This window comes from Theropithecus gelada, chromosome X (genome assembly GCF_003255815.1).
Source record: "Theropithecus gelada isolate Dixy chromosome X, Tgel_1.0, whole genome shotgun sequence".
In the NCBI taxonomy this organism is placed as follows: domain Eukaryota; kingdom Metazoa; phylum Chordata; class Mammalia; order Primates; family Cercopithecidae; genus Theropithecus; species Theropithecus gelada.
This window is the reverse complement of record NC_037689.1, coordinates 88,844,538-88,871,880: the sequence shown is the minus strand read 5'-3', so window position 1 is coordinate 88,871,880 and position 27,343 is coordinate 88,844,538. Positions and strand designations below refer to the sequence as shown.

General features: G+C 45.5%; 1 protein-coding gene across 2 annotated transcripts in view; it reads left to right on the top strand.

Annotated features, from left to right (window-relative positions):
• The window catches only part of MSN (moesin), a 149,565-nt gene that overhangs the window by 71,245 nt on the left and 50,977 nt on the right, over positions 1-27,343 (top strand). Inside the window, exon 1 of one of the 2 annotated variants that reach the window (XM_025371814.1) lies at positions 3,460-3,902. The exons of the other annotated variant lie outside the window; for it this stretch is intronic. Coding sequence (XP_025227599.1) covers positions 3,891-3,902 — 12 coding nt within the window. The 5' untranslated portion in view covers positions 3,460-3,890. Of the gene's footprint in view, positions 1-3,459; positions 3,903-27,343 lie in introns of those variants that run through there. 2 annotated transcript variants of the gene reach the window in all.

Below are 27,343 nucleotides of genomic sequence, written 5' to 3'. Positions count from 1 at the left end.
ATGGACTTGCACGTTCATCATGGCATTACTCACAATAACGAAGACATGGAATCAATGTAGGTGCCCATGATCAGTGGTCAATTGGATAAAGAAAATGGTTGACTGGATAAAGAAATGGTTGACTGGACAAAGAAAATATGGTACATATACACCATGGAATACTGTGCAGCCATAGAAAAGAATAAAATTGTCCTTAGTAGCAACATGGATGGAACAGGAGGCCATAATCCTAAGTAAATTAGTGCAGGAACAGAAAGCCAAATACCGCATGTTCTCACTTATAAGTGGGAGCTTAACATTGAGCACCTACAGAAATAAACATGGGCACAACAGACATTGAAAACTACTAGAGGTGGGAAGGAGGAGGACATGGGTTGAAAAGCTTCCTAATGAGTACTATGCTCACTGCCTGAGTGCAATATATCCATGTAACAAACATGCACATGTACCCCTTGTATCTAAAATAAAACATGAGGAAATAATATTTAAGAAATTTCTTGCTTGTACTATCGCCAGAGCTTCTTAACTGAGCTCTTTGTCTTCTGTACATTAGCTGTCTGGCCTTGAGTAAGTCCTTTCCTCTTTCTGATCCCCAGTTCTCCTGACCTGGAGTGAGACTGGACTAACTAGTCTCTGATAGTTTATGCTCTCCCTCTATTTCCCATCCTCTTCTCTCCAGAGGTCCAACCTCATCTTTCTCCCTCAGCCCCTCTTTCCTCCTATTTCTTAGCTCCCCCAGCCTCTGACACCCCCTGCCCCTGCTTGGACTTCTATGCCCCCTTTCATTTTTTTTTTTTTTTTTTTTTTAAGACGGAGTCTCACTCTGTCACTCTGGCTGGAGTATAGTGGCGTGATCTTTGCTCACTGCAGCCTCTGCCTCCTGGGTTCAAGCAATTCTCCTGCCTCAGCCTCCCGAGTAGCTGGGATTATAAGCACATGCCACCACACCCAGCTAATTTTTGTATTTTTAGTAGAGATGGAGTTTTGCTATGTTGGCCAGGCTGGTCTTGAACTCTTGACCTCAAGTGATCTGCCTGCCTCAGCCTCCAAAAGTGCTGGAATTACAGGTGTGATCCACCACACCTGGTCCCTGTTTCCCTTTTAGTAGTGTGTTCAGCTGCTTGACACTCTCTACCCAACTCTCCCCTGTGCATGTGTGTTGTCGGGAGTGGTTGGCATGGGAGGTGGGGAATGACACAGAGGGAGTTTGCACTTTCCAGAAAGTTGGAGCTCCAAGTAAATTCTTTGTCTTTAGGCATTTAGCTTCATGCCAGGCCCCTGTGGGTTCTAGGTGAACATGAGTGAAGAAATCAGTTGAGTTCCTTGAACTTCTGGTGAAAAAGGGCCTATGGCAGTATTAAGGAGTGTGATGAGCTGCCATTGCTACTCCTGCTGCTGAGGCTTTCTGGTGAGTGCTGCTCTTCCTTGGGGACGACTGCTCATGAAGACTGTTTGGACTTTCCGATGAGTGCTGCTCTTTGAACAAATGCTTAGCTCAAGGAAATGATCTTGGCAGGGAACTTTGTTTACCCTAGCACACATCAATCAATCTTGTCAGCAGTGAGAGAAACTGAGGCACATTGAATCGTGGACACTGTTGGGCTGGGAAGGCAGAGGAGGATGGAATAAGACTACTGGTTCCTGAATGCAAATACAAGACCAGCCCATATGCAATCCTCTTAGGCTCATCTATTGTCCTAGGGAGTATATTTCCTTTCTCATCCCTTTATAATGTCAGAGTGGGAAAAGACCTTGGAAGTCCAGGAGTCCAGTCCTTTCTTGCTACAGAAATGGAAACACAAGCCCAGAGAGGGGAAGGGAATTACCCAAGGCCACATAGTGGTCACAGGATGAGTTAATGGCAGAGCTATGAGTAGAAGCCAGGTGTCCTGACCTCTCAAATATCCTTTCCATTGTCTCAAACTGGCTTACCATCTGTGGTGCCTTACCTCACAAAGGATACTCAGACCATGCCTTCACACGGTTGCCAGCGGAGAGGAGGAATAAAGGACTATTGCCAGCCACTTTCAAACTAAAACTCAGACTTATTTTATTTTACTTTTTTTTGAGATTGAGTCTCGAGCTATTGCCCAAGCTGGAGTACAGTGGCCCAGTCTTGGCTCACTGCAGCCTCCGCCTCCCGGAAGTGATTCTCCTGCCTCATCCTCCTAAGTGCCTGGAACTACAGGCGCATGCCATCAAGCCCGGCTAATTTTTTTGTTTTGTTTTGTATTTTTAGTAGAGATGGGGTTTTGCCATGTTGAGCAGGCTGGTCTCGAACTCTTGACCTCAAGTGATCTGCAGACCTTGGCCTCCCAAAGTGGTGGGATTACAGGTGTAAGCCACTGCGTATGGTCTCACTTATTTATTATTATTATTATTTTTGAGACAGAGTCTCTCTGTGTCACCCTGGCTGGAGTGCACTGGCACAGTCTTGGCTCACTGTAACCTCTGCCTCCTGGGTTCAAGCGATTCTCCCGCCTCAGCCTCCTGAATAGCTCGGATTACAGGCACATGCCCGTCTAATTTTTGTAATTTTAGTAGAGACGGGGTTTCACCATGTTGGCCAGGCTGGTCTTGAACTCCTGACCTCAGGTGATCCGCCTGCCTCAGCCTCCCAAAGTGCTGGGATTACAGGAGTGAGCCACCGTGCCTGGCCCTCACTTATTTTTTATATAGATATGGGAAGGGGTCTTGATATGTTCCCCCAGGCTGGTCTCAAATTCCTAGGCTCAAGCAATCCTCCTGCATCAGCCTCTCAAAGTGTTAAGATTACAGTCATGAGCCACCACACTCAGCCTAAAACTCAGACTTGACCAGACGACTTCAACAGTCTAGAACACTGCCATCCTGGGATTCTGTGACCTTGACAAGAAGCAGAAAGGGAGCTCGCAGACAAACCCCAAGGGTGTGGACTAGGGAGGTCACATCCAACCTGAGGGAATTATAGCCAGCCTCATCAGGACATCAGAAAGTGAATGTACTGGGGGAGGGGCTAAAGGATCAGGGCACTGATTTGAGGAAGGTGAAGACTGGCATTTAGAGGAAGGAAAGATAAATGAGGACTGAGCAAGGATGGGTAGGAAATATAATGGGGAGAGTCCTACAGAAGAGAATGGATGAAGTATTGGAAGAGGTGAGGCATTTAGTCAAAAGAAGAGAAGTTTCCTGTGGACCTGAGATCTTCAGGCCTTTGAGGAGCTGTTAGGGACAACAGGGGATTTGTGTGGCCTCAGGGAGCAGAACTGAGATCCATGGATGGAAGCCATAGAGAAAAGGAGTTCAGACACGGCAAGAACTTTCTAAGAGCCAGAGTTGTCTAGAGAAGGAAAAGATAGCTGTGATAGGTAGTGAGCTCCCCATCAGTGGAAAGTTGCAGTCAGGGGCTGAGTAAGCATCTGTCAGGGCCCAGGGTCTGGGGCCTGAGTGGGGGTGGGGCTGGAAGGCCAGGACGTGCAAGGCTGGGGGCTGTGATGGGGGTGGGAGAGGAGCGGGGTGGGTCTAGGTCGGGAGTGGTAGCTACCTTAGGTCCGCCTAGGCCCAGCCGGGGCCTCCCACGTGGGCGCTGTGGTCTGGCTGCGCCCGGCCGGGCCAGGCGGGGCTGGGCGGGGCAAGGCCAGCGGTCGGCTGGGAGGCGGGCGCGAGGGCGGGGAGCGGCGCGGAAGCCGGGCCACATAAAGGAGCGGGCGGCGCGACAGGGGCGTCTCTTTCCTGGGTGGGGTTTGTGAAGTCGTGGCCCGTTAGCAGGAAGCCTAACAGTCGCCCCGACGCTAGTGAGGGACCCAATCTGAGTCCCCGGCCAACCGAATCCGAGCCGTGTGTACTGCGTGCTCAGCACTGCCCGACAGTCCTAGCTAAACTTCGCCAACTCTGCTGCCTTTGCCGCCACCATGCCCAAAACGGTGAGTGCCGGGGGTGGGCGCTGTCGACCCCAGTGGCTCTGGCTGAGCCTCATAGCCCTTTACTGATGGCTGAGGGCTTGGCCAGCCACCGGCCCGCCTGGGACGCCGCTCCCTCCGCCATAGCCAAGGGTAGGGAGGGGACCGGAGTAGGATCCTGGTCTGGTGCGCCCTCAGGGGTTGAGGGGGTGTCCAGGCTGGAAGTTTGGACAGGGCGAGGCCTGCCTCTTTCTGAGGTTCCAGTTCCCTGTGTCTGAGATGCAACAGTGAGGACGGCTTCGTTGGGGCCTGGGGTTTCCCCTTTTCTCTGACGGGCCATGGGCACAGAGGAGAGGATTCTGGTCCAGAAGACAACACTTTCCCCAACTCAGTAATTGACACATTTCTGGGGCAAGGCTGCCAATGTCCAAGAGGGGCCATGGGCACAGAGAAGCAGGGAGGAAGGAGGGAGCCGCTCGGGGCGGATCTGGCACCCCCACTCATCTTTCCCACAGCCTCACCGGGTGGCTCCAGCTGTTTTCCACTAGGAGGTGAGGAGAGAGATGTGAGGAAATCGTCATCGAGGATGCACCCGAGAGCACCAACACTTATTTAGGCACCAGTCTGAGGAGAGGCCTACCTCATCTCCTGGGAGAGAGGACCGGTTTCTCCCTCCCCTCCACCCCCAAATCCCTGCCCCTCCTGTTGCTTAATGCCTCTCTATCTCCTCCTATCCCCTCCGGACTGTTTCGTGTGGTGTGGGTTCTCTCGTGGGGCCACACCTTTCTAGAGTGGTGGTTGATTTGGGGATGCGTCTCCACCCCACTGGCTGTTATGAGAGGAACAGAAGCCTCCTGGGAGTGGGGATAGGGGGGCCGGATGCCCAGGAGGGAGAGGGGAGGAGGGGTGTGCCTGACTAATGAGCTCTGCTTGCTTTTGTGCAAGTCATGCCAAATGGCTGCTGAGGCCCTTCCCTTGCTCAGAAAGGCCTGGTGACCACCCTGGCTTGAGTGCCTTAGGCCAAACAGCTTGTTGGGCTGGCCTAGGCAATGCAGTGCTCCCAGATATGTCTCCCCAGGACTGCTTGAGACTTGTAGAGGTGAGATAGTGACTAGTAGCCTTGAAAAGGGCTGAAGGCCCCTGGGATGAGAGGAGGCAAGTTGAGGGACCAGACTTTTGGGTTTGTGATGAGCTTTGGTTGCCACGTTACTGTATACCAGCCTCACTGCCAAGTCGTTCTTGCCTTTCCAGAACGTTGTCCTTCAGAAACACCAAGTTTTCAAAAAGTATGTGCTTCACTGTCTGTCTCCTTAAATTGCTTGTGGTTTTAGGACATGCGACTTTTACACACTTTCTTCCCTAACCCCTGCCCCCAAAGAGAGAGTGAGTAATGGTTTTGGAGAGAGGGGAAAATACCCCATTGTCTGCCAAAACAGGATTATAAAGATCCTGTCAGGAGCGGCTCTTTGGGTATCTTTCTGCGGTTGAGTCCTGACTCCTCTTAAGGTGCGGCTTTGCCTGAACAGTTGGGTGGATCCCTGGGAATAGACATTGCTCCATGGCCTTTCTTCTGTAGTGGCATATCTCATCCTCAATTCTGAGATAGCCCACTTTGAAACACAACTTCATGGGCCTGGAAGTTGCCTCAAACTTGCATTAATGTCTCATCTGAGTCAAAGTGGAAAAGAAGACAAGACAGTGTGTTTATTGTTTTCCTGGGAACGGAGAGAGATTGAAGTATAAGCTGTTTGTAGTCAGTCCTGGAGTAATGAAGGTACCTAAATACTGAAGGCATTTTTATGCAGATTGACTGAAACCTGAATCAAATTGGAGGGAGAGGGCTGAGTTTTGATAGACTGGAAGCATTAGAGAATTTTCTATGCTTCGACTCAAGGAATGGTCAACTTTTAGGAAAAGCAACTATATTATGTCTGTTAAGACCGTAGAATCTTAACCTGAAAGGGACTTTGGAGACTATCTATTTAGTAAAACTCTCTTAAAAACAAAAACAAAAACATAAAACTAATGAGGATATTGAGATCTACAGGGAAAGACCTACCTAAGGGCACATGGTGACTGAGCCAAGATTGGGGTCCAGGCTTTCTGATGCTCATCTCATTGACCCTCTATTCTGACCCAGTGATTGAGTTCTTGACATTTGAGTTCCCTTTCTTGCTCCAAACAAATTGCCCCTGTTCTCAGACCTTTATGGGCCTCAGATAAAAGGAAATGAGTAATTTGAGCAAAGTGGCCAAGGTTGGCATTTGTGTGGTCTCCTGGTAAGGTTCAGTAGTGTCACCACGTGCCTCCTGTTACTTTTCTTATTCCTCATACCAAGGCCGAGGTGTTCAGGGGCACACCCTAGTTCACTGAATACCAACCAGTAATGTTAATTAAAAGGGGAAAAAATTTCCCTTTTTCTGCTCCATTTTCATTTATGTGCTTTAGGCTATTTCTAGCATATGACAGATAGAGAAAGGTAGTGGAAAATCAAACTCCTTCATTCATATGCAGCATGTCTACAGCCTATCTAGGGTTGGTTTCACTTTTATAGCTAATTGTCCCTCCTAGTCAGCCCAACCACCCCTATATCTGTTAAAACATGCCGGCCGAGCGCAGTGGCTCAAGCCTTTAATCCCAGCACTTTGGGAGGGCAGGGCGGGTGGATCACGAGGTCAGGAGTTCGAGACCAGCCTGACCAACATGGTGAAACCCCGTCTCTACTAAAATTACAAAAATTAACCAGGTGTGGTGGTGTGCACCTGTAATCCCAGCTATTCGGGAGGCTGAGGCAGAAGAATCGCTTGAACCCGGGAGGCGGAGGTTGCAGTGGGCCGAGATCGCATCACTGCACTCCAGCCTGGGCGACACAGTGAGACTCCATCTCAAAAACAAAAAAGCAAAAAAACAAAAAAAACATGCCTCACTATCCACCGCCACCCTTGCCTTCTTGCCATTCCTTGGACTCTGCTTCTGGTTGCCAGTTTCCTGAGTCTGCTTTAGTAGCCAGAATGGAAAAGCTTATTAATTGCCATCTACATTTTTTGGTGATGATGACAGTTATATATATATTTTTGAAAAGGCCTTTCCCCCTCCCTACCTTCTTTAATTTTTTTCTTTTAAGATCACAAAAGACTTGAGGCTTTCTTGGATTTCCTAGAAAAAGAGTGTTTTGAATTTTTGAGATGTTCTTGAGTTTCTGGGATTTATTAAATGCTAGTATTGAAAAGGCTCTCTACAACTACAAAGTCCAATTCTTCTCATTGTATAGATGATGAAACTGAAACCATGTTAGGGGGAGACTAACCTAGAGTGATGCAGTATGCCAGTTGCAAAGCTAGGACTTGAATCCAGGTCTTAGTTAGAGGGTTAGTCTTGGTGAAACACCTCTTTGATCTGCTGGGGTTTTAGCCATAGATCAACAGATCAGGGGAAAGGCAATCAAGTGGTCATTTGATGGGACCATCAATATGAGCAGACATAGAGCCTAGATCCTTGAAGTATTTGAAGGTGTGTGGGTCAGCATTCAGCTAAACTTTAACAGAGGCTATGTGAACTGTTTATTCTCCTGCCATTCCTAGCATTACTTGAGCAACTCGAGTGGCACTAAAGTGGTACTTGGTAAATAGGAGCCAGAATCTCAGTCTTTTAACCCTTGAACCAGCCCTGCCTGCAGACTTAAGTGTGGGGAAAAGGATCAGGAAGAGAGGTTGTATGAGAGAGGATCCTGCATCTCTCGACTTTGGTTCTTCAGTTCACTTGGCCCTTTGTGAAAGTGTAGATGATAGAGACAGAGCAGGAACCATCTTGGGAATTTCCTTTACACATTTCTTTTAACAGTCCTCTGGGTAGGGAGGGGGCTGGTGGGGCAGGAAGGCGTTTGTGGGACCCACACTAACTAATCTATACTCTCGTGTTAGGCTTGGAGAGGGAAAGGTTGCTCTGTGAGTCAGTGATAGAAGTAGTATTGACCACTAATCTTCTAACTTTCCATTCTCTAGCTGCCTGCAACAGTAGCTTGTTTTAGGGTGTTGTTCTTACTTTTCTCTTACCTCCTGCTCCCATGAAACTGCTTTACCGAATGATGGAGCTGGAAAGGACATTTGGAAGTCATCTAGTCTATTCCCCTGCCTCCAAATCTAATTCTCTCTGGATGAGATAATATGACAGCTACAATTATTCTGAACTCTGTTCTAGTGTTGCATGGCAACAGCCTGTCTTAGGTCCCTTTGTATCTTTCTGGGAGTTTCCCCCACTGGAATTTCTAAACTCAGGGTCCCCAGAGGGGAGAAGATCTGGCTACCAACACTACCAGAGTTAGGCGTTTCATAACCATAGCTGCTGGAAGTTTGGCATTGTTACAGATTGCAAACAGTCTGTCTCCAATCTTTCAAGGATAGAATTGAATTTATCATATGCCTCTTTCCTAACTCACAATCTTCTTTCCCTGCCACCTGCTCTATTACTTTGCTTGCAAAGGGGAAAAAACAGGTACAAATGTGGTCTCCTTTGGGGTAGTCTGTTGGTTCAAGTGAAGGGGGTGGTATTTTCACGATTGACTGGCTTTGCTGTCCATCCCTCCTTCCATTTCATGCTTAGAGCTGAAAAACTTTTCAATTCCAGGTTCTAATTTGTGGTGTAGAAGTTGTCACTTTGGAGGGTTAGCTCAGGATTCCATGAATTTGGAAGGTGGGTGTTGGGAAATGGAAAGCAACACTGAACTGAGAAATTTTCTTCTCTTTCCATGTAAGAAGAACTTCTCTCCTGTCCTCAGTAAAGTGAGCCAAATGAAGTGGGACTTTAGGCAAGTCCTTTCTTAAGGCCCTCTGTCTCTCCAGCTTGTCATGAGGGAGCTGTACTAGTGATGGGTAAACTCTAGGAATCCCTCCAGTACTGATGCTTTTGAGAATCTTGATGGTATAGCATTAAGTCTCTTATTTGTATGTTCATTTCTTCAGACATTCTTTCGTCAACGTTTGGGCACCTATGTGCCAGGCAGTATTGGAAATACAAAATTGAACAGTGCTTATTAAAATGTTTCCTCTTGTCCCATTATACTTCTGGAGTGCTGTTTCTTCTTGAGTGCTGAGTTCAGAATGGACTGTTTCTCACATGGGAGTTAGTTTGTTTCATTAGTAGATCCAAGAAGAATACTGTCTTGAGTACTCTTGGCCATTTCTTCCTGAGTCTATGGGAGAGAAAGGGCTGTGTCTTTCCTTACTGTGGAAAGAAATAAACCAAGTGAGAGTATATTATGAAGGCTGTGGGTTGACTGAAAAGCTTTGGACAAACACCAGAAGCTTCATAGATTTTCCTGCCATTCTTCCCACATTTTTCAATGACTGCCTGCCTGATAGTAGAATAGTCCCTTTTATTTCTGCTGAAAGGAAGGTCTGGAAGCTACTAGATTATGTTTCAGATTTTCTTCTAACATGGTTAGTGTGGTAGTTAGATATATTGGTAGATATTGAGGCCTTCCTAAGGGCTCCGAAACAAGCCTCCTAAAGTATCTACCACCAGTGAGCTGAGGACTGGCTATTGTGGGGTACAGCTTTTATTTTATTTTATTTTATTTTATTTTATTTTATTTTTTGATACGGAGTTTTGCTTTTGTTGCTCAGACTGGAGTGCAATGGCGCGATCTCGACTTACCGCAACCTCTGCCTCCTGGGTTCAAGCGATTCTTCTGCCTCAGGCTCCCCAGTAGCTGGGATTACAGGCATGCGCCACCACGCCCGGCTAATTTTGCATGGGGTACAGCATTTCAAAGGCATTTGCATCTAGGGCAACCCAGAGCTTCCCTAGCCTTAAGCTTTCCATTAGCTGGTTGTTCTGGATGGGCAGGGTTTCTCACAGGAGTGTTTTGAACCATGGAACAACTGAGTTGGCCTTAAATCTTCTGCCTCAGCCTTTATCTTCTTGATGGGGGCACTAAAGTCCAGAAAAGGGAAAGGATTTGAGTGAACTGGTTATAGTGCCAGGAATAAAACCTAACTTGCTTGGCTCCAGTGTAGGGGAGGGACGTTGAATGCCTACCTTCTAAATGGCACTCACTGCGAGGTGCTCAGTGTCTTCTCCCTCTGTGCTGGTGGTGACATGACTGTGGAGTTATGGTCATGGAAAGAGCAAGTTCTTCTGAGAATGTAGAGCTGACCTCATGGGTTTCTTTATTTGGAAATGGTTCAGGCTCTGACCTTGTCTCAGGAACTCTTTGTAGCACTTCCCAGGAAGGTAAGTGTTTTGCTTTGGCTTGTGAAGGGTGGTGGAAGGCATATGTATAGGCTGAAAGGAAGTAGAGAGAGGACACTAGTTACATTTTCCTGCTTGAGACTAGGCCTTGCTGTCCTAAGAAACTTTAGGGAGTAATTTCTTCATCGTATTCATAGCCAGAGGGGTTAGGCAGCTTGTTCGAGGTCACAAAGTTGGTAATGGTATTGAAAGGAGAACTTAGATTTCCTAATTCCCAAGTTAGTGGTCTCCCACTGGACTTGGCTGTCTTAGAAGGATGACTCCATCCAGAGCACAGACTTCCAGAGAATTGGCTCTGTGGTGATTACATTAACAATATGGCTACAATGGAGTTCCCCTAAAATGCTTTTGCTATAGCAGGTTTTTCTGGGATCTCCGATGACTGTCTTCTCTTCCTGCCCACCCCTCACCCCAGTTCCCTGCTTTCTCTTTGCCCTGTTTAATTCTGAGCTCTGACCTCTTTGAATTCTGAATTCTGACTCAGTGCTCCAGCTTGATCTGTCCCTTGAGTTAGGAGAACAGTATGGCACTTTTTCAATTTAGTGACAATATTTGCTGCTGTAGCAAATTGTTTGAATGCAGACTGGAATCTCCTGGCCTCAAACTTCACCACTCACCTCTAGGTGCTTATAGGCCAAGTCTGGGGCAGGAAGCTAAAAAAAGACCTTTCAAGCCTCCATGGAAAGGAAGCATAGTGTTGCAAAACAGACTCTGAAACTAGACTGCTTGGAGTCACATCTGAGCTCTGCGACCAACTAGTTATATAGCCTTGGACAAGTTATTTAACTTCTACACCTCATTTTCCTCAATCATAAATAATAATAGTACTTACAGGGTTGTTGTGAGGATTACATGAGGTAATTTATGTAAAGGGCTTAGAACTGTGCCTAGAATCTGACAAGTGATATACAGATGTTATGATTATTTGTTGAATTAGTATATGCCTAACTTTGTGCTAGATGGGATGGACAAGAAAGAAGACAGGTAGTTGAATTCTCACCATTTAATGAGTGGTTACTATGTACTATTTACCATAAGGGATAGAAATAAATGAAGGGATGATGTAATTGCTGCCTTCAAAGATCTCCTATCTCTTATTTAATTGGGGATTTAGGGTTAACTCACTTAAAAATGACTTGAGAAAAATATATACTTTGCATGGCATTTTCTACAACTTTTTGAGGAGAAAGGGTTTACTGGGACATGAACAGGGCCTTAAAGGGTGTGTACACTTGGGAGCAGTGGCCGTTCTGGGTGGGAAAGTGATGTGTTTTGGGTATGTGGGTGTAAACCAGGTGGCCCTAGGCTGATGCTCTCTTGACAGTGACTTTTTCTGAAGTGAAGGGAGGCTTGAGGTGCTGACTGATTCAAGGGGAGCCACAGATATAAGCATAGACGAAGCTGCTCTTTCTAGGGTCATATGGATCCAACAGTCCTTTCTTAATTGGCAAACAAGGGTCTGTGGGGGAGACTCTACCTTTGGTTTTCCAGAATTGGGCAAATTAATTTTTTTTTTTTTGAGATGGAGTCTTGCTCTGTTGCCCAGGCTGGAGTGCAATGAAGTAATCTTGGTTCACTGTAACCTCCGCCTCCTGGGTTCAAGCGATTCTTGTGCCTCAGCCTCCCAAATAACTGGGATTACAGGCATGAGCCACCATGCCCAGCTAATTTTTGTATATTTAGTAGAGACGGGGTTTCACCATGTTGGCCAGGCTGGTCTTGAACTCCTGACCTCAAGTGATCCACCCGCCTCGGCCTCCTAAAGTGGTGGGATTAGAGGTGTGAGCCACCACGCCCCGCCTGGGCAAATTAATGTTTAAAAATGTTGCTTTTGTTGCCTAAGTAGGTATGTGAGAGGGTCTTTTCTTCATGCTTACAAATGAACTAAACCAAAGAATAGAGCTTGGCAATAACTTTTTATGTCAGCAGCCTAGAAACAGCCTTTAATTCTCCCATTGACTGTGCTAGAAAATCAGGTATTTGGGAAAGGGTGGAGATACAGGGAGGATTTCTCAGTGTGTGGTTGTTGGAGGTGGAGGAATATGACGTTTTCTGGCCAGGGCACAGCTGCAGCATCCGTGTCTTGAATTTGGAGAAAAGGCCTTTTGGGCAACTTTCAAAGCATAGCCCTTTGTTTGTGCCACAGATACCAGATCTGATGCTTCTTTCAATCGGCTTGTTATGGCATAAGGTAAGTGTTGATATATCTCCTAGGCCACTAGTATGGTAAATGGCTCTGTGCTTGCTTAATAGAACTTTTTTGCCAGTTATCTTCTGTGATTGGTAACTTTGAAGTTTCTTCCCATTCCTGGCAACCCTTCTACCTTGTGGGAATTTGACAGATACATTGTACATCCGGGGTATTGGTCTGGGCCTAATGAGAGAAGAGTTGAGATGTGACAATTTGGTTGTACAAAACAAGATACAATCCTGAACTTTTCCTGGGTATATATTTGGGAAGTGACTGGGGCCAAGGCCTGGGAGGGGGAACAAGGCATACCTATCAGGCTTGATCAGTATTTCTTTCCCTTTCTTTAGCCTTGGCCTCCATTAAATACCTGAGAAGGATCAAGTCTTATTTTTCTCAAGTTGTGTGTTTAGATAAGGTTCCTGATCTCACTTTCTTGATCTAATCTGCCCTCCCTCCACCCATGATCCATTTCTTTTTTTTCTTTCTTTTCTTTTTTTTTTTTTTTTTTTTTTTGAGACAGAGTCTTGCTCTGTTGCCCAGGTTGGAGTGCAGTGGCACGATTTCGGCTCACTGCAACCTCCGTCTCCTGGGTTCGAGAGATTCTCCTGCCTCAGCCACCCAAGTAGCTGGGACTACAGGTGTGCGCCACCAAGCCCAGCTAATTTTTGTATTTTTTTAGTAGAGACGAGGTTTCACCATGTTGGCCAGGCTGATCTTGAACTCCTGACCTCAGGTGATCCGCCTACTTCAGCCTCCCAAAGTGCTGGGATTACAGGTGTGAGGCATTGCGCCTGGCTGATCCATTTAGCTTTTCAGAATCTCAACCTGGATGTTTGATGAAGCTCACCAAGAGCCTCTTTTTTATCTGTTGTAATTTTTAACTGAGGTTGACTAATCTATGGTATGGAGTTGGAGGGTGAGGGTCAAGGTAACAGTCAATCTGGGTATCATTAGTTAAGTCGTACAAATCTTTGCTATTTTCAAGGGTTTTAAGTGGGCTAAACTCCTCTCCAAACATCCTTGTAGATACTTGTGGGAGACTGACTAATTCCTTTACAAAGAAGAAAAGTCACGTAACTTCTTTGCCTTCTAATTTTCCTTTTCTCCAACATGAAAATATCAGCAATATTAGAAATAGGCAAATGGAATTTGAGCGTGGTGGCTCATACCTGTAATCCCAGCATTTTGAGAGGCCGAGGCAGGTGAATCATTTGAGGTCAGGAATTTGAGACCAGCCTGGCCAATATGGTGAAACCTCGTCTCTACTAAAAATAGACAAAATAGCCAGGCGTGTTGGTGGGCGCCTGTAATCCCAGCTACTGGGGAGGCTGAGGCAGGAGAATCACTTGAACCTGGGAGATGGAGGTTGGAGTGAGCTGAGATCACGCCGTTGCACTCCAGCCTGGGTGACAAAGCAAGACTCTGTCTTAAAAAAAAAAAAAAAAGAAAGAAAGAAAGAAAAAAGAAATATGTAAATGGAAAAGAACAAAACCCCCTCCCAGGTTCCTTATTTCCCTTGGTGCCTGGGCCATTGTAGATCTAGCATATGCCTGGTGGGAACATCTACCATTTGCTTTAGGGTTACACTACAGCTTTCTACTTTGAGTGCTTGAAGAGCTGCTCCAGCAGGGCCTATTGTTGGCCTGGTGAAAATCTAGCCTAGTTGCCTTTCTGTCTGCCATAGCCTGGGCATTTTCCTAAGGTTGGGATTTTTTTTTCCTTCTGGCCTTAGGCCAGTTGCCAGAGGAAACCGATGACTAAAGGCTTCCTCCCTGCGACGTCAACTTCTGGAACCTTTCCTGATGATTCCTACCAGTCAAGTCTGCCTTATTTGGCTATTTTCTCCCCCCTCAAGTTACTCCCTCTCCTTGCCACCCCACCTCAACTAGTCCTCTGTTCCCCTTTAGTACAGGGATTGCCTTCTTCAAGTTTATACAATACCACCTGCAAACTTCTTTTCTTCTTGTTTAGAGTCCTAATATGGGGGAGGAGTGGGGAAGATGAGAGAGCTCTGGAATGACTGTGATTTCTCCACCCTGCTTTCTTATCTCCCTTTATCCTCTTGGCACTGCCTGGTCACTCCTCTCCAGCTTCTTACCTAGATCTTTGACAGCCTAGGAGTGGTCTCGATTGGCCTAAAGAGGTTCAGAGTGTAGGGGTGGGATGGGGCTAGGGCTTTCAGCATTTGAAACTATTTCTTTGGAGCAGGTAAAGCCTTCCAGTTGGTAAGTCTAGTTCTTTAAGTATGCCTGTTGTATGCCCAGGCTTCTCACTTGGCTTTCCAGGGTGGGCTGAGTCTAAGTTCCCTCTACCTCCCCTTCCCAGTCCTGAGCTATCTAACTTTAGGTTAGAAGAGCTGAGCTTTTGACACTTACAGCTTGGGACAGTTGTCTAGGTGTCTTTTTAAAAATACCTTTTGAGAAGCTTCCTTTTCCCATTTAGAATGGCATTGAGTGTGTCATTTTCTCCTCCGGCTATCAATATATGAGCAGCCCCCTCTATTTCAGTGAGCTCTGCTCTGGATGTACTGGATTTACCTACCAGAGAGCTCACTGTGGAGATCCTGGCTTGGAGACACAACTGTTGACTACATGCCTTGGGTGGGGTCTTGGAGTCCAGCCTGCAGACTACAGTTGCTGGCTATTTTTGGTTATCTGTGACTCAGGAAGAATAGAAGACCCTTGGATTGGTCATTGTTCCATCAGGGAAAGGGAAGACAAAGAAACAAACTAAAACTGAGCGCATATGAGATTTGACTTCCTTTACTCCCTCCCCCACAACATCCCTCTTTGTAGGGCTATGAAATTGCTCTTGACTGAGTCTTAAATTGCTAAGCTCCCTTTCCCCTTCCTCTATCTGAGTCATTGTTGACTATGTTGCCCTTGGACGGGGAGAGTTGGTGATGTGGGCTTGGGTGGAGCAAAAGGGAGAATTTCTAGTCAGGAAGATTGCCACACACCTAGTAGTGGGCTTTCAACTGATCTTGTATTTTGTAAATATGATTTCCTTTGGTATTAGTCCTGGAGATCAAAGGAGAGGGACTTCTGAATTTTCTGTGAGGGCCTACAAGGCTGATAGAGAATAAGCAAGTTTCTGGGAGAGGTGTACCCTTCACTGGATCTGTTTTTGCCCATCCTCTACTTCTTCCTCCTTTTCTTCCTTCTCACTGACATTTTATCCAGTGCTTGCTTGTGAAACAAGGATCCCACATTGGATCTCTAGCCACCTAAGAGTTGGCCATGAACATAAAACTTAACTGCTCTGAGGCCCCTGGAGAAAGCGCAAGAAGAAGTCTTGGCATCTGTTTTCCTTCCTTGAGAAACAAGTTCCTTGGGCATCCTTGGGCAGTTTAACCAGAGAAGCCTTAGTTGGGTAGTGCTGGGCAGTGCTATTAGGGGGAAGATTCTTCTCCAGCATTGAGCTGGAATGGCCTTTGGGCTATGCAGGAGCTTGCTGCTGGAAGCAGCTGCCTTGCTGGAAGCTTCTCATTCTTCCTAGGTGCCTCACGTGGGTTGTTAGCCATGCCAGTTGTAGGTGGTGGATCAAAATGACCGTTGGTTTGGGAAGGTAGGCAAGCAGGTGGAGGAGGAAGGAATGTAGAGTCAAATGGAAAAAGAGTGGTTCTTTATTTTTATATTTCCCCTTTTTGTAAAACTCAGCATGACATATGACAAAGTTTAGCAAATAGAGAAATTGTGTATAAATTCATCATTTTAACATGGCAATAATTATTTGTATTTCTTGTCATATCTCATATATGTACCTTAGTTTTCGATGGTGCAATCATTGTGTACATAAAAAAGTTCTACTTCTTTCCCCCTACTTAACACATCACTAAAAACTTAGATAAATGCTATTTAATTTTAAGAAATGAACATTCTAATGGCCATGTAAAATTCTATTCAATGGCTATGCCATAATTTAAAATCATTCTCCTTTGGGGGAGCATTTAGATTACTCCCAGCATTTGCTAGTATAGATAACATTCCCATGAATGTGAAAAGAGAAAATTGAAACCTCTTAGCATGGCATGTAGGGAGATCCCTTTGGTACCTCACCCCATTCTAGCTTCCTCTCCCAACTCAGATCCCATTTATTCCCACATGTATGCTATGTGGTAGCTTTGTGGGCCCAAGGTTTCCCAAGTCCAGGTAAGCCATACCCATCCTTTTTCTTCTTTTCATCCAGCTTTCTCAGGTTGAATTTTTGTTGTTGTTGTTGTTGTTTTGTTTTTTTGAGACAGAGTCTCACTCTGTTACCCGGGCTGGAGTGCAGTTGTTCAAACTTGGCTCACTGCAACCTCCACCTCCTGGGTTCAAGTGATTCTTGTGCCTCAGCCTCCCCAGTAGCTGGAATTACAGGCACGTGTCACCACACCTGGCTAATTTTTGTATTTTTTTTAGTAGAGTCAGGGTTTTACCATGTTGGCCAGGCTGGTCTTGAACTCCTGGCCTAAAGTGATCCACCCACCTCAGCCTCCCAAAGTGCTGGGATTACAAGCAAGAGCCACAGTGCCTGGCCATGATTTTTTTTTTTTTTTTAACTGTGGAAAGCAATGGCATACTTCTTCTTTCTGCTTTAGACTATGTTCTTTCCTTCAGCTTGAAATTTCAGGTGCCTCTTCTTCACCTCCCCCCACCACTCCATGTCACTTCCACTGGAAATTTTCTTTATTACTCCCAGATAGTATTGTACTATCTTTTGTGTGTCCATTGTACTTTGTAAGAACTTCTGTTATGTTATTTACCATGCGGAATTGCAGCCATCTGGGCTCCTAGGGTTGCTCTTTCATTAAACTCATGCATTTGGAAATTTCTAGCTCTTCCTGCCTCAAGAAGGGGCCATTCTCCAGGTGGAGGTGGTTAGGAATGGACAAACCTTTGAGGAGCATTTGGTCAGTAATATACATGGTGAGGGAGAAGCAGTAGCAATGAATGCAGGGGATCCGACAGTGTTGGATGAGCACCTGGTAGGGCATACTAACCACTAGTAATAGAAAAAATACACCTTGGAGAAGGGACAGGTATATTAGCACCTATAGGGAAGAGAGACCTGAGGGTAAGTACAGAGAAAGCCTAGCTGGCCTTGAGTCACTAGTGCAAATTCTGAAACCATTCCAGATTTTAGTTCCCCATCTGTGGAATGGAGAGAGTAATAGCACCCTACTTTTTAGGGTTATGCTGAGGATTCATTCAGTGCACTAATGCATCTGCAAGTGCTCTGTGAGGTGTGAGGCACAAAGGAAGGAAGGTAGGCCCAGGACATTCCAGTATGTTTGTTCCAGTTGGCCTTTTAAAGTTCTGTCCTATGTATGATTCCAATCAAGCCTCTGAACCCAGAAGGCTAGATGCTACAGTTTCTCTGAACCCCATATAGGTGCCCCTACAGCTGTTTTTTTTTTTTTTAAAGTAGGAGGTATGCAGGAAAGTACCATCTCCTCTCTGATTTGAGCAACATGACTCCAACTGACCCTAGCACAACCCTACTCAAGAATAACCACAAGTGCCTGGGGAGGGAGGTGCCACCTTCACCTTAGCTCTTTAGTATAAAATAAGTGGTTTAGAGTAGAGGGTTTCCTAACATCCTTTTAGCTGTAGATAGAAGCATAGAAGCTGCAGTGAAACTGAGCAGCTTTCAGGTCTTCTGGTCTGAAGCCTGCCATGCACTGTGGGAAGAACAGATCTTCATGTCTGTCACTAACTGTATACTCTTCAGAGGCCTGCCCATCTCATCTGTCTTAGGAAAACAGTTCATGAAGAACCATCTAAGCCAAATTCAATGTCTTTGAGTGGAGAATCCCAATTAATTGCTTTTTGTTTTCACCACATACTACCCATGGCTACTTTTGTGGTTTTTGTTGTTGTTGGGACCCTTGGCTTCTTGCTGCTGCCTTGGCCATTTGCATACCCCCAGTCCACCCCAGGATTTTATGTTTTGTAAGGAAGCAAATTACCTAAGCCAGTGGAAGATCTACTCGTATACTATAAATCAACACGAAGAAGGGACTTGCTCAAGGTCACGAATTGAGGCAGAAGCAGAAACTGGTATTGAAGGCAAGACTCTCAGGAGTGTGGTCTTTCCATTATATCAGTCTAGCCCACTAGTATGTAAGCTTCATGAGAACAGAGATGGTTTCCCACCACCCATTGTATCCCCGGTACCTAACACAATGATGCCTGGCATAAAGTAGATTCTCAACAAATATATATTGAATAGATATGTTAATAGCTACTATTTTCATGTTGGAACTGTATTCTTTAGATTCCTTTAGCTAGATCTACCAGACAGCCAAACGACAATTCCATTGATCCACTGGAAACTACCTAATGTGGACCCAGCTGGGCCCTGGCAGAATGGAGCAGGGTAGCACCAGGGAATGGGAAGGCATTGTCTCTCTTGTGCATCTTGGAGAGACTGTTTATCTGTGAGTGGCCAGCATGTTCATAGCCATTTCTGCTCCCTTTTCCCATATCTTCACATAGTACTGTAGTGTTCATGTCAAGTGAGAATATTGAAATCAAAGCTTTTTGTGGATTCTAACAGGCAGCCATGCAAACATTTCTGTCCACCTTTGTGAAGTAGCCCAAAGTTTGGCTGTAGAGTACATATTTGAGACATTACTGAATTTTTTATTTTTTGTATTTGTGCTACTCATTATGGCATGGCCAGCAGGCAGGGCTGCATTGTGTAATTTAATCCTGAGAGGTTTGTGCACCTGAGGTTTAGGGATTCCGTTGGCCCCTGTGCTGAGGCCTAGGAAGAGACAGGCACAGATCAGGGAGGATAGCAAGGAAGTCCTGGAGATCATAATGTTGGGGCATCCAGTGGATATCCACTCTTGCTATTGCTACTGTTTCCACCACCACCACCACCACCACCACCACCACCACCACCACCACCACCATCCAGGCTGCTTTAGGGCCCAGAGCTGCATATCTTTGCAGACTTGGTATGTTTTGTCCAAGGTAGGCTAATTTTGGGGGTAGTAGGAGGTATTTTCCTACCATCCACTCCTGAGAGAGGGGTAGGGCCAGCATTTGAGAGGTGTAGGTTTATGCTTACTAGGTAAGGTTGGCTGTCCTAAAATAGAGAGAGCTTCTGAAAGTCACTTCGTCTTTAAAGGACTTTTCCCATCTGTTTTTTAAGTCCTGAGCTAGACGGCATATAAGGAAAGTTAATAGACACAATTTCTGCTGTGTGGTAGGCACACACTCATGGCAGATTTAAATAAAGACAGGCTTTGTTTTACAATTTTGGATTAATTTTTCATTATGAAACTAAACATATTTGTTGTAAGAAGTGAAACAGCATTGAAAAATATAAAACCTCCTGTCTTCTGCCCCGGCTGTATTCTCCAGAGACAACCATCATTAACCAGTTAGTTATGTGAACATAGACTCTTTTTTTCTGTTTTTTTTTCTTCTTTCTTTCTTTTTTGAGATGGAGTCTTGCTCTGTTGCCCAGCCTGGAGTGCAGTGGTGCGATCTTGGCTCACTGCAATCTCTGCCTCCCAGGTTCAAGTGATTCTCATGCCTCAGCTTCCTGAGTAGCTGGGATTACAGGCGCCTGCCACCATGTCTGGCTAATTTTTTCTATTTTTAGTAGAAATGTGGTCTTGCCATGTTGGCCAGCCTGGTCCTGAACTCCTGACCTCAGATGATCCACCCGCCTTGGCCTCCCAAAGTGCTGGGATTATAGGCATGAGCCACTGTGCCAGCCCATAGACTTTTTTTTCATGCATTTGTACATATATGCCTTTAAACACACAGATAGTACAAATCCATATTGTTTGGCTTTTTTAACTTAGTATGTGCTGGCCATCTTCTAATGTCAAATCTGATTTTAAAGTCTACAGGGGCTCATTAATAAGCAAATTAACAAATAGGTAGAACACTTTTTAAACATTATTTTTATTTTTTTGAGACGGAGTTTTGCTCATTTTGCCCAGGCTGGGGTGCAATGGTGTGATCTTGGCTCACTGCAACCTCCGCCTCCTGGATTCAAGCTATTTTCCTGCCTCAGCCTCCCGAGTAGCTGGGATTACAGGCGCATGCCACCACAGCAGACTAATTTTGTATTTTTAGTAGAGACGGGGTTTCACCATGTTAGTCAGGCTGGTCTCGAACTCCTGACCTCCACTAATCCACCCGCCTCGGTCTCCCAAAGTGCTGGGATTACAAGCGTAAGCCACTGTGCTTGGCCAAAATTTTTTTTGTATAGAGACAGGGTCTCACTCTGTTACCCAGGCTGGAGTGCAGTGGTGTGGTCGTAGCACACTGTAACCTCCAACTCCTGGGCTTAAGCAATCCTCCTGTCTCAGCCCCCTGAGTGGCTAAGACTATAGGTGCATTCTACCATGCCCATTTATTTTTTTTATTTTTTTGTATGGACAGGGTACTAGCTATGTTGCCCAGGCTAGTCTTGAGCTTCTGGGCTCAAGCAATCCTGTCACCTCAGCCTCCCAAAGTGTTGGGATTAAAGGTGTGAGCCACCAATGCCCGGATAAATTGGCGGAACACTTAAAATCTACACAAATATAGAGGCCATACTCTTCATTAAGTGGAAAATAAAGAAGATGTAGTGAGGATTTGTCTGTTTGAGAGGGAAGGCTTTCTGAAGATGTGATATGTGAATCCTTCTGCTGGGATGAAAGATGATGGTAGCTGCTCCCCTTTCCAAGCTCAGTAGGCCTCACCTATAGAGATTGCTTTAGATCCTGTGTCTAAATGATCTCAGTGGAGTGATTAGTGGTAGGATAAACTTATTTTCTGTGCTTAGCATGGTCCCCTTCCTGTTCTGTGGTTCTGCCAACTTGGGGTGGTTTGATTCCAGACAGTACCTGACTGAGAATCCTGCACCTCAGAAGACCTCTGGCTGTTGGAGCTGTCTGAGGTGAAGGAAAGAAACTTTGTGAGTGTACATATGTGTGTGTTTGTGGTAGGCACATGCTATTCCAATGTTCTCCAAAGAAGGGCAGTGGAGACTGGTCCGATGGTAGTGAGTTTCTGATGGTACTGGGTTATCAGAACTTATTAACATTAGCGTCACCAAAGTTTTTGTTTTTGTTTTTCTGTTTTTTTGAGACAGAGTCTTGCTCTGTCACTCAGGTTGGAGTGCAGTGGCATGATCTTGGCTCACAACAGCCTCCACCTTCCAGGTTCAAGCAGTTCTCATGCCTCAGCCTCCCAAGTATAGGCATGCACCACTGTGCCTGGCCAATTTTAATATTTTTAGTAGAGACAGGGTTTTGCCATGTTGGTCAGGCTGGTCTCGAACTCCTGGCTTCAAGCAATCTGCCTGCCTTGGCCTTCCAAAGTGTTGGGATTGCAGGTGTGAGCCACCATGCCTCAGCCACCAAAGTTGGTATACAACCCCCCACTGCTAAATTTGACTGGCTTAAAAAAAAAACAAGCAAAGAAGAGCTTTGGAAGGGCCTGCCAATTATCAGAGAAGCTGGATTAGAATCCCCTTCCTAACAACATACACATCAGGAATCTTGTCCAGGTGGTAGGAAAGTGGAATTTTGCAGGGTACTCAGCTATAACTGAGCCACTAGTTGAATAATTGAGGAAGATAGTGATTTGTGAAATACAAATATTTTGAAAGAAAAATTCTAGCCTAGTGGTTGCTGGTCCTGGTCTTAGAAGCTTTCTAGCTTGAGGGTATTGATTATGTTGAAGGAACCAGGCCAGTAGAGGAGAAGCAGAATTACCAGAAATGCTGGCTCTATTCTGCCCACTCATGGCAGGCCCCACCTTTCTCTTGCCTTTTTATTCCCATACTTCCACAGTGGGTGGGGCGGAGTTCTGCTTGCCCAGCCTGGAACCTCTGCTACCAGAGGTTGACCCTGACTGGGCTAGGCTCACAGGCCACTGCAGGCATTATTCCCTTCCCCTTCAGACAAACAGGAAGCTGCCTGCGAACTCTGAGTGACTGACACTTTCAGAAGCTTTGTGGGGCAGGGCATTTGAGATGAGGCTGCAAAAGGAAAAGGAAATGACATTTTAAATAATTTTTTGGGCTACTTGAGAAGGTGTGGATCCAGAGTATCTCCAGGCATTTATTGTAGGCCAGGCTTGTAGGAATATCTGTGTTTCCATACTTACTTGCTGTTTGACCTTGGGGAAGTTCGTTAACCTCCCTGAGCCTCCCCTTCTCCCATTGGTAAAGTGGGAAGGATTATGTGTTAACCTCAGAATTGGTGGGAAATTTGGATAAGTTAACAGTGGAAGGCTCTGAAATGTTAGCTCTGTAGAAAATCAAGTGTACAAGATTCAGGTGCTCAGAGAAGTTTAAATCATGTTTTAATAGTCTCTGTTGACAAAAGTAGTAGAGTATGTCAGTAGATGAAAGACTTTCAACTCACCACTAAGAATAGTTATGATCCTTAAAAGGGTGAGCCTCAGTTACCAGAAAATGTTCAGTTCTGTGGTACAGCTCATTTATAGACCATTTAGGACCAATGAGGCATTGCCATATAATCATCTCTCAACCATCCATAATAAAACTCTCTTCTCGGCCGAGCATGGTAGCTCATGCCTGTAATCCCAGCACTTTGGGAGGCTGAGGCGGGCAAATCATGAGGTCAGGAGTTTGAGACCAGCCTGACCAAAATGGTGAAACCCCGTCTCTACTAAAAATACAAAAAAATTAGCTGGGTGTGGTGGCGAGTGCCTATAATCCCAGTTACTCAGGAGGCTGAGGCAGGAGAATCACTTGAATTCAGGAGGCAGAGGGTGCAGTGAGCTCAGATTGAGCCACTGCACTCCAGCCTGGGTGACAGAGCGAGACTCTGTCTCAAAAAACAAACAAACAAACAAACAAACAAATCCCCTCTCTTCTCAGCTACCTGTGGACTGCCTGTTCTAAATAATGTGAGCTCAGGGAATTTAAGCTCTTCTGATAGTACAAATAACACATAATTTGTTATGCAAACATGTCCCAAAAGTTTCCAGGGTGAAGTGGTTAGGTTGCTATTGCTGAGTAATCCATGGAGTATTACTCTTATGTTGATATGGGTAACTGATCTTAACTATAAGGAAAATGGTGAACTTTGCACTCTGGAGCAAGGAAAGTGATAGGCTTCTACTTCTCAGATCATTTGTGCCCTCACTGACCATCCCTCCAGCTGTGAACTCAGGTAGAGGCAGCACATTTATGAGAATTGGATTGGAAAGGAGGCAATCCTTCAAAGATTGGAGGTTGAGAAGACATGTTTGAGTGTGCCCTACATAGACTTTTATTCCAGGGAGAGTCGAGTAGTTCTCCCTTCACCACACTCTGCTGAGATTGTCCTTTGGCAAGAAGAACCAAGCTTAAAGAAAATCTTAAAAGAGCCATTAGGAACCTCTTGGGGCAAGTTCTTCTGGAACCTCTAGCTGTTTAACAACCCAGAAAAGGAAATTCTAGGGTTAGGAAGCCGGAAAGGATTTATAATTTTAGGGCATAGCTGCCCATTTTACAAATAGTTTTCTGTTTAAAATAGCCAAGTCAGATGCGAATTGAAGGAATCTCTTGATAGGTTGGCTGGCATTGCCCTGTAATTTTCTTCCAGTGTCCATGTAATGATAATTCTCTATATTTGTAATAAGTTTCATAGTTGTAAAACTCTTTTTTATTGTTATTACTGTGTCATTTGATATTCATCAACTCTCTATAGTTATGGATTATTATAGTTATCCATAGGTTAGGAATTATTATCTTTTTTTTTTAAATTTTTTAAAATAGAGACGGGATTGCACTGTGTTGGCCAGCCTAGTCTCGAACTCCTGGGCTCAAGAGATCTGCCCACTTCAGCCTCTCAAAGTGCTGGGATTACAGGTGTGAGTCACCACACCCAGCCAGGAATTATTATCTTTACTTAAACATAAGGTAAAACTGGGGCTCAAAGACTTTAAGTGGCTGCAAAAATTACTCAGCTAATGAGTAATGGAGACAAGGCTTGATTGGGAGACAGAAGACTTTGGTTTTCGACTATGCACAGGGTGGAGTGTGGGAAGGGAAGGCAGTGTTGTTTCATAAAGGCCTGGACTTAAGCTCTGGTCATGATTAGGTCAGAGTTCTGAAGCTAGAAAGGAAGTTTCAGCTTTAAACATTTGGCCCTTCCCCCGTTCCAGTGGTTGCCCAACCTCTTTTCAGTCTCTCTTCTAAAAGATCGTAAGTCAAGACTAATGTTTAGAGAGAGAGCACTTGGGGGCTGTGTGGGGATGGCCACCTGTTATGTTTGTGTCCTGCCTGCTTGGGGCCTGGCCTGACTCTGGTTTTGCAGCTGGCTTCCTGTGTAACGCATTCTTGGTAGTGTCAGACCACTACCTTCAAGGCTAGTTGTGCTTTCTACCTGGTTGAGCCAATAACTTATTTTGTTTTGCCATGCTCCTGGACGTATAGGAGTTGCTTGTTAGTAAGTGAAAATTGTTTGGGAGCTGCTTAGACTTAGCTAATGTAGGGTCTTGTTTGTACCTTGGTGGGAGCAAGAGCATTGATCCAACTTTTTGTTGAGAGGAAGAGGTATTGGAGAATCATGCAAAGGGCACTCTTTTTCAGTTGAAGAGCTGTTGTTTATTCTGGGCCCTGCTGTTAGCTTTCTAGAGCAATCTTGACAAAGTCCTTGCTCCTTTTTGGGCCATGGCCTGTTCCACAGGAGGTTGGTTTGGCTAATCTCTGAGGGCTATTTCCTGCTCTGAAGCTCTGATTTATTCAGAAATGTTATATTCCCCTAACAATGGAGGCTGGTCTGCCCCACCATGGGTACGGGAATGGTGGCACACATCTCAGAAATGGTTTTGTTCTGTGGGGAACTGAGCCAAATGGACAACTCTACCAGCTCTGAAAAGTTGGAAGTGGTCAGCTGTGTCTGAATTTTGTAAGGGAGCATAACTGGGCCGAGGGGTGGGCAGGCAAGGGTGGTAGGCATCATTAGAGGCCGGATGTGGATGAAGAGGGAAGAGGTGCCCCGGAGAGGTAGTTCATAGATAACCCACCAGAAACAGGTGATAAACTGACATCATAAGGTAGATGGTTTATCCCAGTCCGTGGCCAGGTAGTTCCTAGTCACGGGCAGTTGGTACTCCCTCAGGAATGTGATACCATCACATGGGAATGTGTCACTAGAGCAGCCAAAAGGCTGTGGATGCAGGAAGAGCAGCTCTGTCTTGTCACCATTCCCTCTGTGTAGGGTGGGAGGTTCTTAAAATTGGGCCATAGAGACCATATATGGCAAATGAAAAAAACAATTCGTAATGGCAGATAGGACTGGTCCTTTAGAGAAAGGAAAAGTTGTAATGCTTGCTTGATGTCAAAGCATGTGGGGTTGGATTTGCTAGTTCCAATACATTTTAATTTTTTTTTCTTGTGGACTTGAAGCAAGGTTTGGAAAAAGGGGGAAATTTGAACTCATGACCCTACGAGACCAGAATGAAGCTGAATGTTGACTGCTAGAGCTGCCCTTCTTATAATAGGGGGCTGAGTTTTGCATGGAGCCATCTAGGCTCCCTGACTTCTCATCTACCTTGGCCAGGGTGTACCTGGGGAAGTCCAGCTTGCCTGTGTAATTGATCTTGATCAGTTGGTAGGAGCACATGTAGACTCTGATTAATTGGTTTGGGTTAAGGCTTTGGGAATCAATATTTTCTAAGCACTCCCACAGGGACTTCTAACATTGGGCAAGGGTTGATACTACATCTCTAGTAGAAGCCTCTCCTTGCTACATGTGTCAAAACTGAACCAGAGAAAGGGGAGGGAGGCCTGTGCCCATGCCAACATGGCAAGGATACAACTGATCTGAGCTCTGAGCTAATGCTTTTTTCCAGGCTCTTTGGACTCTTCTAACAGTTCAACTGGGCATCCTCTAAACTTGGTCAGAGGTCCAGGAGGAGATAGTAGTTATGGCGCCCAACCCACAAGTGCTGGAGGAAGGGGTGGGGTTAACTAATTGCACCCAAGGGAGGTGAGCAGCCCTTTTTAGAGAGTGAGTTCACTGTCTAGGCATGAGCAGACCAGTGGTTGGGGGAAAGGGGAAGGATAGAATAGGGTAGGAGGTGAGTAATGCTGTGAGCATCAAGACATTCAGTTAGTGAGAACTTTATAGGGAGCTGGTGAGCTCCAAGGACCTGGTGACTTCACTCCTCAGATCCATGTGGACTTGCAGGGCTGGGACCCTGTCTCAGTGTCCAAGACTTGTGTCTTGTGCTTGGGAACTGAGGACTGCTTGTTCTCTGCTTCCTGCTTCAGCTGGATGGCCTTTACACTTGATTAGGGAGTGAGCCCAGCCATAGAGCAGCCTCTCCTTGGCCCCAGCCCCTACTGCTACTATCCTTTCAGAGTGCATCAAGCTCTCCCACATGTTGGGGCACACCATACCATAGTGTGGTCTTTGATTATTTTTCCACTGTTTTACATGTAGTATCCCAATTAGAGAATAAGTTCCTTCTGCGGTAGGAAAGGGGTCTTTGTTCCAAATCCTTCCTGGGGGTATGGGAAGGTGCTTAATGGAGAGAAGGAAGTAGTTTGAGTAGGACACTTTGGGTTTCTTTTCTCTCATCAGTATCAAAAGGAACTTTTCTTAGGAGAGAAAGGTGACTTGGAGCTTTAGGGTGGATATAGTACACACTTCATTCTGTGGGGTCCAAGAATTATGTCTTTTTCCTACTAGATGGGGAACCCCTTGAAGTAGTACTTGTCATAGTGTCTGTATTCCCAGTGCAGAGTAAAATACCCCACATTTTGCAGGGATTCAATAGCTGCTGAATTGGTTTAAGGACATTTTTTGTCTTACCCTCTCCCTTGAGTCAGATTAGATTCCCTAGAAGCCCCCTATCTCCTGGCTAAAGACTATGGAAGCTAACGGGGGAGGAAAAGAAGGGCTGTATCCACGGTTGGCTGTCTATGGCACCTCTTATATCCAGAAATCCACCTATAATTCTTAGCAGTAGTTAACTTTTCAGGTGTATATACTTTCACATGTAGATGTTTTTTATTTCTTTTCTTTTCTTTTCCTTTTTTTTTTTTTTTTTTTTTTTTTGTTTTT